Source organism: Pan troglodytes, chromosome 19 (assembly GCF_028858775.2).
Source record: "Pan troglodytes isolate AG18354 chromosome 19, NHGRI_mPanTro3-v2.0_pri, whole genome shotgun sequence".
In the NCBI taxonomy this organism is placed as follows: Eukaryota; Metazoa; Chordata; class Mammalia; order Primates; family Hominidae; genus Pan; species Pan troglodytes.
The window spans coordinates 91,054,144-91,074,180 of record NC_072417.2 but is presented as its reverse complement, the minus strand read 5'-3'; the positions used below and the strand labels follow the sequence as shown (position 1 = coordinate 91,074,180).

Sequence of the window (20,037 nt, the reverse complement as noted above, 5' to 3'; positions counted from 1 at the left end):
TAAGAGTATATGATAAAGGACTAGGCCAGGCATGGTGGCTCACTTGAGGTGGACCACTTGAGGCCAGGAGTTCGAGACCAGCCTAGCCAACATGGTGGCACACACCTGTAGTAGTACCCACTACTCAGGAGGCTGAGGCACCAGAATTGCTTGACCCTGGGAGGCGGAGGTTGCAGTGAGCTGAGATCGTGCCACTGCACTCCAGCCTAGGTGACAGAGTTAAGACTCTGTCTCAAAAAAAAAAAAAAAAAAGATAAACGATTAAAAATGCAATCGATCAGGCATTTATTGAGTGCTTGCTATGTGCTTGGCTTTTTAAGGTACTGACCTAAATATTAATGAGATGAGATTTTTTACTCATACCAGCCTTTAAACTTAATGCAAATTTACTATGATGGCTGGTTGGGTACTTGCTAATGGAGGAACAGAGCAGAACTGATAGCTGTAAGATCAATAAAACTTTCTTATCTGAAATCAAGATGGGTCTTTATACAATGAAACTTTATATAGAAGAGTTTGCTCATTATACAAGAGTACAGTCAGATGGCAAAGTATCCTACTTTTCTGAAAGCCTTTGTAGTGGGCATTTGACACTTCCGTTCCAAAGTCAGGGGACTCTGTTTGAGGGTTACAGATTCGGGGTCCTTTCTAGAAGCTGACCACGGGCCTCGAGCTGCACAGTAACTTCCCTTAGAACAGCTTCTTCTGCCTGCCTTATTGAGTCATCATGTGAAGTATTAGAAAAGGAAAACCATCTTATACAGTTTTGATTTCACGATACTAATACAGATTTTAATGGGCTAACTCTTTCCTACTGCTATCGGTGGCGGGGGGCACACTATATTTTCTTTTTCTTTTTTTCTTTTTTTTGAGACAGGGTCTCCTGTTGTCCAGGCTGGAGTGTGGTGGTGCAACCACAGCTCACTGCAGCCTTCACCTCCCTGGGCTCTGGTGATCCTCCTGCCTCAGCCTCCTGAGTAGCCGGGACTAGAGGCGTGTGCCACTATGCCCAGCTAATTTTTGTATTTTTTGTAGAGACGTGGGTCTCACTAGGTTGCCCAGGTTGTTCTCAAACTCCAGGGTTCAAGCAACCCACCTGGCTCAGCCTCCCAAAGTGCTGGGATTACAGGCGTGAGCCACTGTGTCCGGCCTCACACTGTATTTTCAACTGTCTTCATCATTTATCTATTGTGAATTGAAGGTACCTAAAGCTAAGGCCTTTGCATGTGGGGTTCACACGTCTCACGCCACGGACTTGCACTGAGAAGCATCTCTTCCTACTTCCGTAGCAGGCTCCCAACTCCCCAGTCCTTGCTGAAGTCCAGTCCCACTTACCAAACCCCTCAAACACAGGAAAGCAAAAACAACCCAGCCAAATCCAAACCGAAGAAAAATCCCACATCCACAAAAAGCATAGATCACTCAGATCATTTCTCTTTTAGTAACTACTGCATAGTGCTTAAAATAGAATTACTTCTGGCTGCAGAGGTCAATGGGATCTATTTTTGAAGTTATGTGAAAACAGCTGAGCTGTAACAGGATCTTGCTGATTCACTCCATCTGCAGGTGACTGTCTTTTGGTGTAGTTTTTATACTAAAGAATGATAAACTTCCTAGGACAGGAGTCTGGAAGGAAGGCCACTGCTCTCTGGCTTCTGCTGCTAATGAGACTTATAGAAACAATACACGTCTCATCTTTTTAGGTAGAAGCTTCCTAAATCTAATTTTTTCCAAGTTTTAGTTTAGTGAATTGGAGATATGCCTCTTCCATGATTAATGCACACAACCTCTGGTTTTATATTTTATACGATGATAATTGTTTCAGAAAACTAAGTTTTAAAGCAAATATCACCAGATTAAGTACCCACATGCAAAGTAAAGTGTGCCTCTGGCTAGAGCCTTTGCCGACTTGTAGGAGCCCACAGTGGTCACCACCAGCACAGCTGGAATACCTGCTACGGCTGAGATACATCTCTGAAGAGCTGCAAACAGGCAGCAAAATGAACACACAACAAATTCTAGACTAAGATCAGTATTAGCAGTATACTCCCTGCCAGTTTTCTGATTGGCATATGTAATGATATTTTACTTCTAGCCATTGTTGGAAGACACAGTAAGATGTCACTACCCCACTGCTGCTGGTTTAGCTTGGATCAACTGTATAATGGCCTTCATATTTGACTCTAAAATTATCTACATTTCAGTGAAATCTGGGTTCAGAGATGAAATCCCTGGAAGTTCTTCTTCAATCTCATTGTTAGATTCAGAGCCAACTATGAGGCTCCATTACTCACTAAATGGTTTTGTTAATTAATATTCAATGTTCTCTTGTGTGTCTGCAAGTTGGTTTTTAAGTGTCCCAGAATATTTATGTCTGAGTATGCGAGGTAATCATGTTGCTGAGTATTTTTAGGATCTGCTTTCATTCCCTTAGAACACACATAAATGCTATGTTTGCACTTTCTCCCTTTCTGCCACATCCCACTAACTGGTAAAACAGCAGACTGATTTTATGACGACTTAATAGCTTCGTATGCACAGCAGAGCACAAGGTAGCAGGTCCTGCAATTCTGGCTCGCACCAGAGACTGAGTAATTGAGGCAATGTTCGAGGAGGAGGATGTGTGCGAGCCAGTGTAGACAACTTCACATCCTGTGTCAAGTGCGGCCTCTGGAGCCCTTCTCAGGCAGCCTACAATTTCTGATAAAAAGGCAGGCACAGGGATATTTCTCTGGACTAATACTGTTGTTTTATCTCCAGAATGAACCTGAACCAGGTCCAGACAATCCAGTTTAGGAAGCTATACTGCATTTCCTAAAATAATACCAATTTTCCTCAGGCTCACAGAAAACTAATTAATATCAACAAGCATAGGACAAAAATGATTGTACTGTAGCATTCGTTCCTTTAAAACAACACACACACACACACAAAATGTAATTCAGAAATCATATTTTATAAGATAGGAGAGATCAATACCCTTAAGTGGTAATGATCAACAACTTAAAACCCAAACTCTGACATAAGTGAAAATTCTATAAATTCAGCATAGGTCAACCTATGCTGAATAAAACCTAAAAACACCAACTTTAAAAATAGCAGAAACTTCATGAAGTAGTCACAAGTGGAAGGCTTTTGTCTGGGAATCCCAGTAGCTATGGAAAGCTGCGCAGGCATTCAAGCCAGTGGGCAGCACGGCCCAGCAGGTGCTGAGACTGCTGCTGCCCTTGCTGACCCTGACTGCCCAGATGGCACAGTCCCCAGAGAGGAGGGCAAGGGGCTGCTACCGGGGGTAATGCCACTCCTGCATGCTGTCACCTCTATGAAGGGAACTGGTGTGGAACTGTTACTTCTACAGGCTCAAATAATAGCTTGGTCTAACAAGTTTGGAGAGTGGAAAGGCTATGATTACTTGTAATTCTTAAGGGTGATGAACTTTGCTCTCACTGCAAAAGAAGGCTTGGTTCATGTCTGAGAGTTAAACATCACAGGTAATACAGGGCAGGAATAATACTCAGTGTAGCCACTTTATGCCAGTGTTAGAAAAAGAGATTAATGTTATAAATGAAAAAAATGAACAAATAACCCCATATGTTGTACAATATGCTAACCTTAACATACTTTCAGCATGTGAGCACACTTCCACATGGAAAAAAATTTGTGTAACTTTTTATTTGTCTCTGTTAATTGGTAAAACTAGATTTGCAACTGCTCCTATAGTATTGCTACACCTACAAAGAGCACACGCATGCACAGGCTGCAAAAGTTGCCGGGGAGAACAGAGTACAGAAACACTGTGTTAAGGTGTAGCAGTTACAGCACATTTTTCTTCTTTATATTTGGTGATAATGTGTGCAATTTGTTTAAAAAAATCTATAAATATTTTTCATATAAAAGAGAATTATTTTGGCCCTTTTAACTGAACAAGAATGCCTTTCTCAGCATGAAGCTCTCATGTTTTGGCTACTAAAAACAAGTTAAAAGTAGTTTCTGGGCCAGGCGTGGTGGCTCACGCCTGTAATTCCAGCACTTTGCAGGGTCGAGGCTGGCTGATCACGAGGTCAGGAGATCGAGACCATCCTGGCTAACATGATGAAACCCCGTCTCTACTAAAAATACAAAAAAAATTAGCCGAGCGTGGTGGCGGGCACCTGTAGTCCTAGCTACTCGGGAGGCTGAGGCAGGAGAATGGCGTGAACCTGGGAGGCGGAGCTTGCAGTGAGCTGAGATTGTGCCACTGCACTCTAGCCTGGGCAACAGAGCAAGACTCTGTCTCAAAAAAAAAAAAAGTAGTTTCTGGGCCGGCCATGGTGGTTCATGCCTGTAATCCCAGCACTTTGGGAGGCTGAGGTGGGTGGATCACTTGAGGTCAGGAGTTCCAGACCAGCCTGGCCAACATGGTGAAACCCCATCTCTACTAAAAATACAAAAATTAGCCAGGCATGGTGGTGATCGCCTGTAATCCCAGCTACTTGGGAGGCTGAGGCAGGAGAAGCGCTTGAACCCGGGAGGTGGAAGTTGCAGTGAGATGAGATTGTGTCACTGCACTCTAGCCCAGGCAACAGAGTGAGACTCTGCCTCAAAAAAAAAAAAAAAAAAAGGAGTTTCTGGCCAGGCATGGTGGCTCACACCTATGATCCCAACAGTTTGGGAGGCCAAACTGAGAGGATGGCTTGAGGCCAGGAGTTTGAGACCAGCCTGGGCAACATAGCAAGACTCTGTCTCTAAAAGAAAAAGTTTCTAAGGATCGCGTATCAAAGGGGAGAGATCCCCCAACAAATGCAATGTGGTTCTAACCTCTGTAGGGTGTCATGGATGTAATATTTTAGAAATGTCAGCAGGTCATGGTATATATTACACATCTGAGACTTCACCATCTCTCTCCCACATATGTACCCTTGGAAAGCTACTTAATCTCCTAGGTCTCATTTGTAAAATGAGGCCCAAGGAGCTGTAAAAATCCAATGAGATGATCCATAAAAATGCTCCATACATGACTGCCAACCATGGCCAGACCACATTTATTGCACGACTCCAGTGCCAGGCATAGGGCCCTCTGTAGCCTGAACTCTTCCAGGAGTTGGCATTCAAATTGGGACTATCCACTAAGGGTGGATGGGACACGCAAGCCAATTTAAAATAGTCATGGGCTGCATAGTGACGGTTTGGTCAACTGACTGCATACAGGACAATGGTCCCCTAAGATTATATATAATGGAGCTGAAAAATTCCCATCACCTAGTGACGCCGTACCCATCATAATGTAGCAGAATGCATTCCCCACGTGTTTGTGGTGATGCTCGTGTAAACAAACCTACTGTGCAGCCAGTCACAGCAAGGTCTAGCACACACAACTGATGATGCTGATACAAGACTCTGTTACCAGTTTATGTCTTTACTGTACTTCCTGTTATTGGATCTCCAATGGGACAACGTGTGGAGGTGGACAACAGTGATACTGAAGATCCCGGCCCTGTGGAGGCCTAGGCTAACGTGTGCGTTTGTGTCTTAGTTAACAAAAAAGTTTAAAAGGTACAAAAAAAAAGCTCATAGAATAAGAATATAAAAAATACTTTTGTGAAGCTGTACAATGTGTGTTTTAAGCTAAGTGTTACTGAAGAAAGTATCTTTTAATATTTTAATAAATGTAGTGTGGCCTAAGTGTACAGTGTTCACCAAGTCTACAGCAGTCTGCGGTGCTGCGCAGTACTCTGCAGTGGTGTACAGTGCTGAACTCTACTTTGCAGTGGTGTACAGTAGTCCGCAGCGGTGTATGGTAGCGTACAGTAGTCCGCAGCGGTGTATGGTAGCGTACAGTAGTCCGCAGCAGTGTATGGTAGCGTACAGTAGTCCGCAGCGGTGTATGGTAGCGTACAGTAGTCCGCAGCGGTGTATGGTAGCGTACAGTAGTCCGCAGAGGTGTATGGTAGCGTACAGTAGTCCGCAGAGGTGTATGGTAGCGTACAGTAGTCCGCAGAGGTGTATGGTAGCGTACAGTAGTCCGCAGCGGTGTATGGTAGCGTACAGTAGTCCGCAGCGGTGTATGGTAGCGTACAGTAGTCCGCAGAGGTGTATGGTAGCGTACAGTAGTCCGCAGCGGTGTATGGTAGCGTACAGTAGTCCGCAGCGGTGTATGGTAGCGTACAGTAGTCCGCAGCGGTGTATGGTAGCGTACAGTAGTCCGCAGCGGTGTATGGTAGCGTACAGTAGTCCGCAGCGGTGTATGGTAGCGTACAGTAGTCCGCAGCGGTGTATGGTAGCGTACAGTAGTCCGCAGCGGTGTATGGTAGCGTACAGTAGTCCGCAGCGGTGTATGGTAGCGTACAGTAGTCCGCAGCGGTGTATGGTAGCGTACAGTAGTCCGCAGCGGTGTATGGTAGCGTACAGTAGTCCGCAGCGGTGTATGGTAGCGTACAGTAGTCCGCAGCGGTGTATGGTAGCGTACAGTAGTCCGCAGCGGTGTATGGTAGCGTACAGTAGTCCGCAGTGGTGTATGGTAGCGTACAGTAGTCCGCAGTGGTGTATGGTAGCGTACAGTACTCTGCAGTGGTGTATGGCAGTGTACAGTAGTCTGCAGTAATGTATAGTAGTGTACAGTAGTCCACAGTAGTCTCCAGTAGTGTACAGTAGTCTGTAGTAGTCTGCAGTGGTGTATAGTAGTCTACAGTAGTCTGCAGTAGTCTCCAGTAGCGTACAGTAGTCTGCAGTGGTGGGCAGTAGTCTGCAGTGGTGTATAGTAGTCTACAGTAGTCTGCAGTGGTGCGCAGTAGTCCACAGTGATGTACAGTGCTCTGCAGTGGTATACGGTGGTGAACTCTACTTTGCAGTGGTGTACAGTAGTCTGCAGTGGCGTGCAGTAGTCTGCAGTAGTGTACAGTAGTCTGCAGTGGTTTACAGTAGTCTGCAGTGGTGCATAGTAGTGTACAGTACTCTGCAGTAGTCTCCAGTAGTGTACAGTAGTCTGCAGTGGCGTGCAGTAGTCTGCAGTAGTGTACAGTAGTCTGCAGTGGTTTACAGTAGTCTGCAGTGGTGTATAGTAGTGTACAGTACTCTGCAGTAGTCTCCAGTAGCGTACAGTAGTCTGAGTGGTGTGCGTAGTCTGCAGTAGTGTCCCAAGCCTTCACATTCACTCACCACTAACTCACTGACTCACCCACAGCCACTTCCAGTCCTGCAAGCTCCACTCATGCTAAGTGCCCTATACAGGTGCACCATTTTAAATATTTTATACCATACTTTAATGTCCCCTTTTCATGTTTAGATATATAAATACTTACCATCGTCCTACAACTGCCTACAGTATTCAGTACAGTAATATGCTGTGCAGGTTTGTAGCCTAGGAGCAACAGGCTGTACCATATAGCCTAGGTGAGCAGGAGGCAATGCCATCTAGGTTTATGTAACTATACTTTATAATGTTAACACAATGCTGAAATTGTCTGATGACACATTTCTTAGAATGTATCACCATTGTTAAGCTATGCATGACTGTATTAATTCTGTTCCTGAAGCTTTTTTGTTTGTTTGTTTAAAGAAATGGGGTCTCATTATGTTGCCCAGGCAGGCTTTGAACTCCTGGGCTCAAGCCATCCTTCCACCTCAGCCTCCCAAGTAGCTGGGATTACAGGTGGGGGCTCTCAGATCACTTTCTGCATACCTTTACTATAATGCTAATTAAACTCCATTAAATTTGATATTACTAGCCTGTCCCACTAGACTATTCCTTACTTAGGAATAATCTTATTTTTCCTTCTTTCTTTTTTTTTTTTTGAGACAGAGTTTCGCTCTGTCGCCCAGGCTGGAGTGCAATGGCCCCATCTCAGCTCACTGCAACCTCCGCCTCCTGGGTTCAAATGATTCTCCTGCCTTCACCTCCTGAGTAGCTGGGATTAGAGACATGTGCCACCATGCCCGGCTAATTTTGTATTTTTAGTAGAGATGGGGTTTCACCTTGTTGGTCAGGCTGGTCTCGAACTCCTGACCTCAGATGATCTGCCCGCCTTGGCCTCCCAAAGTACTGGGATTACAGGCATGAGCCACCACGCCTGACCTAATCTTATTTTTCAAATCCCTTCATTTTCCTTCTTCCTGCTTCTCCTTATCCCCCCAAGTACTTTATAAAATGTAAGGGCCTAGAAATATTAGTCATATATTAGTAAACAACTGGAATCACAAATTCAAGTACTCCAAGGAACCAGTCAGTTAACGTAAACAGGCCCAGTGTAAGAACAGCAGCGCAAGCTTGATGATGCTCAGTGGCTACTGATCAAAAGCCTCAGTGTTGGGAACCGTCAGGGGTCGGGGGGCAACGTGACACGGTATGGAGAAAATGCACAGGCCCTTATGAAGGCAAGTGGCTCTGACTGACTGCTGCCATGTGAATCCAATGTCAGACTTTTCAGGTTTCCAAAGGAAGCCAGAAATCTGGAATTTACTATAAAACATTTGCATTAAAAAAATGCCAATTCACAGAAAAAATGTGGGCCAAAAAGGCACATTTGTGGGACTAGGTGCAGCCCACGGACCACTGATTTTTGACCTCTGGTTTAGTGACACTGATGCGTTAGCTGGAGGCTAAAACTGTCTTGAGGATCCATAAAGGATTCCTGATGCGGCAGCCTCAAAGAGGTACAAGTGAACCACCAAGAAGTCTACGAGGAGGCTGGAGGGCCCGGCTGGAGGGCCCAGCTGGTTGGCCAGGGGAGGTCCTGTAGGGCAGTCATAATTGAATTAATGCAGCAAGCAGGACATTCTCCTGTTGAACGCTTATGACAAAAACCAAAAAGGTGCCCAAATGCCCAGGCTGCCCTACACAAGATGGTGATTCCCCAACTCCAGTGGCCCCCGCATGCAGACCTTCTGGGCTTACTGTTTCCTCCCTGCACCATCACTGCCCAACACTACGTATATACTTTAATTCGTGTGTTGTTTGCCACCCTCACTAGATCTAGACCCCTCCATGACAGGCTTTTGACTCTTTTGCTTCCTGCAGTTTCCCCAGCTACTAGAGTACAGCCTAGTACATGGCAGGTCCCAATAAATTCACTGTGTATGGTGATCTCTGGGCCCTGACATTTCCCAGCAACCCTCCAGGGGCCCCAGTCAAGTCAGTTCTCTGTTCCTGTCCTCTACATGGGCTAATGCATGCTCCCTCTCTACTCGTGCTGCTGCTCCTAGCCAGCCCTCCTCCACTCTGGGCTAGTATTCACACTCCCAGAGAGAAAAGAACCCCAGAAGGTGGCCTTGGCCCTCTGGCCATGACAGCCTGGCCCACCTGTGCAGTGCTCTTTCCTGCTCCTTGCTTCACGAGATGGATGAAGTGCCCTTGTCCTGCTGGACACAGGGATCTCTTCCCTCTTCATTCATTCTCATCTCCACTTGTTCCTTTCTAACAGCTCTGAAACATGCTCACGACTTTGCCACCTTAAAATCTCTCTACTCTGGACCTTGCCCCTCTGGCTGAGAACTGGTCTTCCGTATCTGGGACCTTTTATTGTCCTCACTGGACACTTGGAGCTCTGTGCCTCCTGCTGTGCTCATGGGCATGTCAGTGAACTGACACAGTCATCTGCCAACTCGCCCAAGTTCTGAACCATGTCTATCCTATCTTCTTTGCTCCTGTATCCAAATGGTTACGAAATCTTGGAATCATGCACTGTCATTGCTTTCAAATCCATCATCTCCACCCCAGGCCACCACCGCCACCACCAAAACATTCGCTTGATGTTCTACTGAGTGTGCTTAATATATTTTTTTCTTGAATAGAAAACCACCAGAGGATCCTACTTTGCTCTCACTGGATAATCTTTAGATACAATATTGCACGGTGATAGGGAACTTAAATTATTTTAATGCTATTTGCTATAAAAAACACTACTTGGAGTATTCATGAATATATAATGAGAATAAGCTTTTTTTTTTTTTTTTTTTTTTTTTTTTTAACTTGTAAAGAAACATGAAATACCTTTCCTACCTGGACCAAGCAACGGTGATCGATTCAGCTGAGTACCGGCCTGGTGCGGGGGCGGCGTCTCTACCCTGTGTGTGGTGTTGCTCGTGGTAGTGGTGGTGGTGGTGGTATTGGTCGTGGTACTGCTCTGGATGACCGGGTTGTTTCTATCCCACATGTTTACAGTTTTATTGTTATAGTTGCTTGGGTCCCCCCAAGCTGAGGTACCATCATCAATTTCCATTTTGCGGCGAATGGACGGTGGAGAGGGTTCTTCCCAGCCAGTTGCCTCACTGCTGTCCTTCTGTTTGACTGGTACCGGCCCCCCGATCCACCCTGTTCCTGTCTGTTTCACAGAAGCAGCTCCTCCCCAGTTACTCACATTGTTGTCTTGGGGTTTGCTAGCCCAGTTCTGTTGGGGGCCAGGTTTTAAAGTCTCCCCCCAGTTTGTACCTGGATTGGCCTTTGTATTTGTGCTGTTGCCCCAGCCACTGCTCCCAGATCTCGTGGTGTCATTCCAACCAGACCCTGACCTATTACTGTCAGCATCCCATCCAGATCCATTTTTTTTCCCATCCCCCAAGTGTCCAAGGACAGACGATGAATCTGCCCAATCTCCCCCTCCTGCACTCCAGGCTGGATTTGATCTTTGTCCATCTCCCCAGTGTTGGGATTTGGGCTTTGGAGGCTCACCCCAGGTGGGTGACTTGTCCTCCTGATTTGCGGCCCCACTCCAAGCATGGCCACTCTTGGCAGCAGCAGCAGTACTAACAGCAGTAGAGCTTATCGAGTCCCCCCAAACCCCCGGGCCACTTGGCGCTTTGTTGTTGCTGTCTCCCCAACCTGTGTTTGCTGGCACAGCGGCAGGTGGCGCGTTGACCCACCCAGATACTGAAGAGGTATTTGTACTGTTCATGATGGACCCATCGTTCTTCCCCCCTGAGTTTGAAGCCTGAGTAGCTGCACAACCCCAGGCCTCTGTCCCATTGTCATTTTTCCTTTCAGACCTAGGGGATTCTTCAAATTCCCAGGCAGTGTTTTGCTTTACAGGAGTCTGTCCCCAACCAGTATTAGACAGAACTCTTGGGTCAAGATCATTCCTTGGCAACTGGATGTGCCCTTGGTCTATAATCCCTTTATCTCGCCTTCGGCCTTCTCCCGTTCCTTCCCTCCCAGTGCTTCCTTCATTGTGGTTGCCAGAACCATCACTACTTCCTTCACTTGCTGTAGTTCCAGAAGATGCCGCTTTGGCCCAGGAGTTCATGTGTTCACCACCAGGCTGTACGGTAGGGTTCTGGCTGGTGACACTAGGACCCTCCCACCCTGTTGATCCTTTCCCATTGATGTCACTGTTGGAATGCTGGTTTGGGGGCTTTCCCCATTCCCCATTCACACTGTTAGAGGTGCTTCGGCTGGGGTGGCCCCAAGCTCCTGAATGGATATTACCAACGCCATTGTTGCCACTGCCCCTTCCCCAGGCGAGTATTCCAGGACCAGCAGGAGGTCCTGAATCCCAAGCATTTCCTCCACTTCCTTCCTTTTGCACAGCACTGCTGGATCCATTTTGTTTAGCACTTAATGCTGAGTTCACAGTGTCTCCATTCCCCTGACTGAACCCAGAATTGCTATTTCCTGTGGCAGGGTTACCTGGGGACAGTCCCCACACAGAATTGCTTATTCCTTCAGCACTGCCCCCACTGACTTGAGAAACTGATGATCCATTAGCACCAGGAAGGCCTTGCAGGTGGGGCGGGATGATGGCCCCCATACCAACAGCCATGCCCCAGTTTGGCAGTCCATTTGTCTGCATTGCATTGATAGGGTTGGGTGAAGAGTTCATGGGGTTAGTGTTATTTGGTCCATCAGTGTTAAGGTTCTGAGGTTGTGCGCTGAAAGACACATTCTGAGAAGTGGACGTTTGTGGTTCTGTGCTCTCTTGCGGCAGCAAGTTTCCCCAAGCACCTAAAGTGCCTGTTGGGTTCCCGTTCTGGTTGCCCATATTTTGACCTATGGCACTGACTGGACTGCAAATACTGGAAGGGTTGCCTGTCGCCACGGTTCCTTCATGTCCAAGTACAGGCCAGGCAGCTGGGTTGGCATTAGGATTAAGGTTAAGATTAATGCCAGCATTGGAGTTGGAAGCACCCCAGCAATTCTGACTTCTCCCATCTCCAATCATAGTGTCCATTTTTCCATCCCCACCACTGACAGAGCAGTGAGCCAGGCCAGAGCTGGAGCCTGTGGCTACACCCCACACTCTGGCCGCACTTCCATTACTGTTCGCTCCCCCTGCTCCAAGGGCACTCTGATTAGAAGGGCTTTGGACGAGTGCGCCATTGGTGCCATTATTGCCATTTGTCTTCTTGGTATGTCCAGTGAAGTTGCCCTGGGCACTCCCTGTAGCCATGCTACTGTTCTCTGAGCCACAGTTGGAGGCAGAGTCAGTGTCTGTAGTACATTCTGAGGCAGATTCAGTCTCTGTTCCTGTGATGGAAGGCCACGCCTCCTTGTCAGTCCTATCTATTATCACTTTATCCCAGCTGCAGTTGGCTTCGCTTCTGTAAGTAGGCTGCTGTCCCCAGTGGGAATTTTCATAATGATCTGCCAATCCACTATGACTGAGATCTGAAAAAGATGAAACAAAATTTGAAATTAGATTTTCTACTCATTTGTCAATGAATCAACTGTTAACTAGTCTTTGGGGAAGCTCTTTATTTCAAGTCTTCAAATCTGAATGACAAACACTAAAAAAGTGACTTAAAGAAAAAAGCGATTTGTCTTCTTAATAGATCCCATTTTAAAGAGCGTTAATGTTTTTAAAATTATATCAATTCTTACCACTACACTGTACTATTATTCCCCCTGGAGAATACTCACAATGCACGTTAGCACATCAGCATCTCTGAAAGCATCTGTAGTAAAGGCAGCTTTGAAAGATAAGTGACTTTGCAACTCCTATAAATACAGAGACTGAGAAACACTGGCAATGACAGTAAGTTCACGTGGAGTTTTGAATAAAACTTGTAGTTCTCTTTAAGACCTCTAATTAGGTTACAGTATTATATAGAGGCGAAACATGGCTTTCAGTAGACAAAAATTGTAAATTGCATTGCAGAATCATAACAGAACCAATAGTTGGGGTAGGGGAAGTGGTGACGGAAGGAAAGAGAGAAAAGACATATGAGACAATGCTATCTTATGTTATCAAAAATACTAAGGATTAGAAATGTTTAATTAGCTGTATACTACTTTATCTGATCTTATCTGCAATTTGGTTTATCACTGTCCCCTGCACATTCATAATAAAAAAAAAATCTGTAGCTCAAGGACATCACTAAAAAAAGAAAAAAGAAGAAAAAGAAGGAAGAAGAATCTCAGCCCCACAAGTGCTATCTTTTTGGATCTCTAAAGATTCTCTCAACCCTTGTTTTCTATTTCTTTAGAGCCTTTTCTTTGGAGAGCCCTAGAATAACTTTATATGCCATCTTCTTATAGTATTTAACTCTTCGGGTCCTTTTAAAGAATCCCCTGTTTGGATCTACATTTTATTTCCTATGACTTTAATAATTATTTGAGTATTTCCAACATCGCAGTCAAACTTATATTTCGATCAACTTTTTGGCAGACTTTATTCCAAGTATGTATCACTAAAAAATAAAGTAAAAGAAATGTTAAAAAAATAATTTAACCCAAATATACAACAAACTCACACATGTGATTTAGAAATCCTTGGTGAGTTTCTCTAAATACTACAATATACAAATAAACTGCAATAAAATATTTTCTTCTCTTTTAGATCCTTTTAATTATGTTCTCTTCAAATTTATTTTAACAAGAAAAATCTTATGGACAGTTAAAACATGAATTTCCCAAATAAATTCTCTTTTAAAGTTTGATGGAGCTAAAGGAAAAAAAGGAAGTGTGCAAAAAAAATTATCATTAGAAAGACCATACTAAAGCTAATATCAACCTAAAAGAGATTTTTATTGCCTGATTTAAGAGTAATGTAATGATTTTAGAATTATGCTCCACGTGATTTCAAAGTAGGTACGTAATTCCAGGTGAAAACTACAAAGGAAAAATGAAGACAGGCAACAGAAAACTTTAAATGTTGAAACTCCTATAAAATGACTAGGTTCTTTTCACTGCCAATTATTAGGGGTTGGCTCTATAACCCTGGTTTATGACAATTTGGTTTCGCACATACTCTAAAAACTATCTAATATAATAACTAACTAAAGAGATAAATAAGCCATTCCTCATTTAACACAGAAAATAAGACCAAGTTAGCACACAGAGATTATGGCTTGTTGCCAGAAAATATTACCATATTTCATTTTACCATCAGTTTGGGTTCCCTCATGGACAGGTTGTGCCATAAGGCAGGCTGCCTCTTGACTAAGACAGCACTCACTGCAACCCACACCGAGAAAGCAGGGGGTTAATAACCTGGCTGACCAATGCATTCTTTTCCATATGTGAGGTGCCATTCGAATACACAGTATTATTGGTTCCATTCCACAACAGTCACACTGTAAAATGATCTGCCCTTTGTTAATAGTCTACTTTGAGGACTTGAGGATTGCTCAGCCCCCAATTTGACAGGTTCATACTCAATTATATGACACGTTTGAAAGAAGGATAGCATTATAAGCTGGTGGCTAATAAATGCTGTTGGACAACTGTCTAGCCACATGAAATGAAAGTAGATCCCTTATATCGTATACATGCCAGATAAAGTAAAGAGCGAATTAGGAAAAGCAAAACTTCTTAAAGCTTATTAAGGAAGCAAAGGAGACCATCTCTATGACCTTGGACATTGTATCATCTTGTAGAAGACATGAAATACATAAGACATAAACAGGTGATAAATTTGACTATGCTAATATTAAAAACATCTATATAACAAAAGATATCATATAATGAAAGCTAAAAAAACAAGCCACAGGCAGGGAGAAGATACAACAGATAATGTATGGTTATCAGCTTAAAGAATTCCCGGCCAGGCGCAGTGGCTCTCGCCTGTAATCCCAGCACTTTGGGAGGCCGAGGCAGGTGGATCACCTGAGGTCAGGAGTTCGAGACCAGCCTGGCCAACATGGTGAAACCTCGTCTCTACTTACACAAAAATTAGCCGGGTGTGGTGGTGCATGCCTGTGGTTCCAGCTACTTGGGAGGTTGAGGCAGGAGTATCACTCGAACCCAAGAGGTGGAGGTCGCAGTGAGCTGAGACTGTGCCACTGCACTCCAGCCTGGGCAACACAGTGAGACTCCATCTCAAAAAAAAAAAAAAAAAAAAAAAAAAAAAGAATCCTAAAAATCGGTAAGAAAGAGGCCAACAACCCAACCAGAAATGGGAAAAGGATAGGAACAGGCAATTTAGAAAAGAGAAAACTCATAAGCCATTAACATATGAAATAATAATCAACCTCATTAATAATCAAGAAATGCACTTTAATGTCACACTGTAGATGAAAGTGACACAACACTACAATTTTTGAATTGTGGTTCCCTCTGGGGGTGGGATGGGGACCAGAATGGGGTTGGAGGATGATACCTATAACATTTTTAAAATAGAGAGCCCTGAAGCAAATATGGCATGATATTATGTTAAATCTCTATTGTGAACACAGTTATATTATTTTCTATATACTTTCTTCTATTGAAAAAATATTTTCAAAATTTGTAATTTTTATGTTTAAATGTGATACGAATCAGGCGGCAGAGCAGTCTGATTAAAAACCCATCTGATCCCTGAATTAAGTGTCTAATTTCTGAAGGTGAGTTCCTTGAGGGCGTGGCAAATATCTTTTTAGTTTTCCATTCAAAATGCTTGCCACATATAGGCAAACAATATATGCTTCCTGGGCAAACAAAACCATACATGCATAGTGCTACAATCTGAGTTCTAGCTGAAGTCACCAATCAGCTGCACTTGTACAGCCCAGACTGCTTTGAACAAGCACGTCCATCTTCTGAGGGAACCACTTCCACTACAATGACGCCGCCTACTCAGACCTTCCCGGGCTTTGAGGTGTAGATCTCAACTATAGATGCCACAGCAAAATAACCACCAATGGGGCAATACTGGCAGGAAGCAAAGTCACTTCTACAAAGGCCAATATCCATCCCCAATAGCTGAAGTGCCATAAGGATGGCCATATAGGATACCATAAGGATGAAGTCATGCCTGTTGAGTTTACATACTGGGTATTTCTAGAACCTTTTCCATTAAAACAAGAAATAAAACTTCCCTCTGACTGCCCCTGTTCCAAGCACCCTCATGTCTTGACTGGATTACTGTAAATAACTTTCCAACAGGTCTCTTCCCATGCCCCCTGCCGCCCCACCCGCAATAATGTGCTCAACACTGCATACAGTGCTCTTTTCCAAATGAATGCCCAGTGGGTCACCAATGGTTGGGTCTCTTTTGAGGCCATTCATATCATTCTTTCTCCTGCTCTGTGCTCCAGACACTTCCTTGAGTTGCCATCTGTGTCCTGCCCTCCCAAAGATAGGGCTGTTAAAGGTGCCATCCCCTGCCTGGGCTCAATGTCTATTCTTTTTTCCTATCTCAAATCCATGGACATTTAATTTGGGACGTTTTTGTTCCCTAGTTAGGACTCCCTCATACATTCATTGTAACAGTCTTCCTTTCAAGTCACTTAGACCAACCAGGGTGGCAAACAATTTCTGTAAAGGGCCTAATAGCCAAAATGCTTTAGGCTTTGTGGGCCATATAGTCTCTGTCACAACTACTCAATTCTGCTGCTGTGGCACAAAAGCAGAATGAGTGTGGCTGTGTGCCAACAAAACTTTATTTCCAAAAATAGGTGATGGGCCAGATGTGGCTCATGGGCCCAGAGCTTGCCAACTCAATTGAAACAATAACTATTATTGAGTGCCTCCTATATGCAGCTACTGTGCTGGGGACACAGCCATAAACAAGATGAACGACTTCTTTCTCTCATGGAGCACACATTCTAGTGTGAGTCATCGTGTGACTGGCTGGTTCTCCCTCTAGGCTGTAAACACCATGAAGGCAAGGGGTGCCTATTCTGGCTCTATTTTTACTGCCAGTGTTCAGCAGAGTATCTGACAGAGAAGAAGCAGTAAATAAACATACATTGAATGAATGAATAATTCTTATCAATACTTGAAAGCAGTTTGCTAGTAATATAAATGATGCTTAAATTTTCAGTCTTGAAGGTAAAGTTAAGATTAAGCTTAGGTTGCCATGTTGACTAGCAACCAACTTAACTGAAGTTACTTGCAAAAATACTGGGTTATCTATTCAGAGAAGTTAGTACAAGAGGAACTGACAGCTCAAAATCTTTTTTAGTTAGAAAAAATTACAACTGAGACTATGAATCTATGTTGAAAACATAGATAGGGTTTGATAATAAGTTATACTACCTCAATCCTAGGTATATACCCAAAAGAAAGGAGATCAGTATATTGAAGAGAGAGCTTCGATGTTTGCTGCAGCACTACTCACAACAACCAAGATTTGGAAGCAACGTATGTGTCCATAAACAGATGAATAAAGAAAATATGGCAGATATACACAATGGAATACTGTTCAGCCATCAAAAGAATAAGATCCTGTCATTTGCAACAATATGGATGGAACTGGAGGTCACTATGTTAATTAAAATAAGCCAGGCACATGAAGACAAGCTTTGCATGTTCTCACTTATTTGTGGGAGTTAAAAACGAACATAATTGAACTTACGAAGATAGAGGCTAGGAAGGGTAGTGCGAGAGTGAGGGGTGGGGAGAAGTGGAGAAGGGTTAATGGGTACAAAAAATAATCAGAAAGAATAAATAAGACCTAGTAATTACTAGCATAACAGGCTTACTATAGCTAAAAATAATTTCACTGTCCATTTAAAAAATACATAAAAGAGTATAATAGGATTATTTGTAACACAATGGATAAATACTTGAGATGACTGATACCCCATTTATCCTGATGTGATTATTACACATTGCATGCCTGTATCAAAATATCTCATGTAACCCATAAATATATATACCTTCTATGTACCCACAGAAATAAAAAAAATTATAAAAAATATGTTTTACTATAGAAGTCAATTTGGAACAATGCTATTTTACTTAAGAAGGAACCAATCAACCAACCAACCATCTCTTTTCTCCCACCTCTATAGCCTCCTTGCACTTCTTGGGATAGGCTGCAGCCTCGGGGCCACACTGTGGCCTGGTACATCTTCTGTCACAGGAGAGGAGCAGGGAGTGTGCCCAGCCCAGCCCAGCCCACTGAAGTTTCAGGCTGCAGCTGCTGACATTCCACCTTTGGCTACCATTATGAGACATACTGCTATTCTTTTTTCTTTTTTTCCATACTTCAGCTGCTCTCTTGTTCCTTACTTCTTGGTTCTTCCACCTCATCAAATGATCTGGCTCTTCACAAATTAATTTTACTGAAAATTCAATGCAGGTTCACGGAGAAAGAGAAAAGCACCTACTACTTATAAGCCCTTTTTTGAAGGGTAGGCTTAGGAATCTCTCTGAAAATTATACATACAAAACCCCCAAACCGGGGACTGTATTGCATACTGAGCTAATTAAAATATGCTTTTAGTTCTATCAAATCCCTGAATGTCTCCTCTTCCTCATCATCACCACCACCACCATCACCATTGTTACGACCATCACCAACACCGTCATCACCAACACCACCACCACCACCATCAGCACCACCACCATGATCACCACCAGCATCATGATGACCACTACCATCATTGTTATCTCCACCATCATCACCAACTCCATCATCACCATCACCAATAGCACCATCATCATCACCACCATCACCACATATTCTTTTAATCAGAATACCAGGATTTATTCCAAAAATGAAAATGCAGTCTAAAAGGTTAAATTTCGTTAAAAAAAAAAAAAGTCTGTGAAATGACAGAATTTTAAGAGCAGCCATTTTGAAATGAATGAAAACTCTGAAATGAACCAAGACATCACATACTTTATACCATTTCGGAGTCTGAAGTATTTCCATACACATCGGCTTAACTGACCCTTACAAACAATGTCAGTTTTACAGATGAAGAAACAGGCTCAGAGAGGCCAAGTGGCCAGGGTTTGTAACTAATAAACAGTAAGGAATGAACTGAAATCTGAGTTTTCAGAATACAATCTAGTGCTCTTCCCACCACAACATTCTATTATCAAATAATTTTTCCCCTAAAAAAGCCTTAAAAAGAAAAAAGAAATGAAGCTCATGTATAACGTTAAATTCTCTTTTCTTCTGCTGTTAAGTGGTTTACACAGTCTATAAATAGGTGTCTATAAAAATCTAAGCAACATAACTGTCTTAAGTGATTAAATTAAAAAGGATTACATAATAGCATGGTTGAAAGAGAAAAGCTTTCCTTTGTCTTTAAATTCCAAAATGTTAGCATACAAAGATAAAATTTTCCTGGAAAAGTATTTAATGAAGAGCTTCCAAAAGCCATGGTGAGCAAAATTTTAATTAGGTATCAGATTTAATCAGATATGAAAGTGTGGACAAGATTTACTCAGAGGTGTGCAGAATGCTGTACTGGTACTAACACTGACAAATAGTAAATGCGTTCATTCTTTATCATCACAGTCCTTTTAACTGAAATAATATGTATTATAAAAACTAGTTCGCAATGCTTTCAACAGTTGACAGTATATGTTTACTAAGGCTTACTGATACCACAAATCCTTCGCTGCTTGGTTTTCAGGGGCAGGATAAATGCTACAACAGCCTTCAGCTTTTGAAAACCAAAGATGCCTCCCCCTCTACTGCATTTACTGGGTGTAAAGATCTCAGGGAGAAAGTACTTTGAATTCAAAATTCCATTGCTGGACAGACGCCCAAACATTTCATCTGTCAACTACTATAAATACAAGGAATTATGAAACGCAGAACACAGTACAAGATTTATTGGAAACACAAATAGTGTCCAAAAGAATAAGTTTGTTGCCTTGTGTTTTTCTTCAAAACGGCAGTAAAATGAGATTGCTTCCTCAAGGTTAAGAGTCTATTAAATAAAGAAGGAAACTGGGGGCAAAGGAGG

General features: G+C 43.2%; 1 protein-coding gene across 27 annotated transcripts in view; it reads right to left on the bottom strand.

The window, feature by feature from the left end:
• The window catches only part of TNRC6C (trinucleotide repeat containing adaptor 6C), a 151,425-nt gene that overhangs the window by 46,671 nt on the left and 84,717 nt on the right, over window positions 1–20,037 (bottom strand). For 15 of the 27 annotated variants that reach the window (XM_063799368.1, XM_063799367.1, XM_063799369.1 and 12 more), the window contains one exon: window positions 9,974–12,574. In XM_063799368.1, coding sequence (XP_063655438.1) covers window positions 9,974–12,574 — 2,601 coding nt within the window. Of the gene's footprint in view, window positions 1–9,964; window positions 12,575–20,037 lie in introns of all 27 variants that reach the window. The other 12 variants (XM_054670177.2, XM_054670172.2, XM_054670176.2 and 9 more) reach the window with 1 other exon arrangement.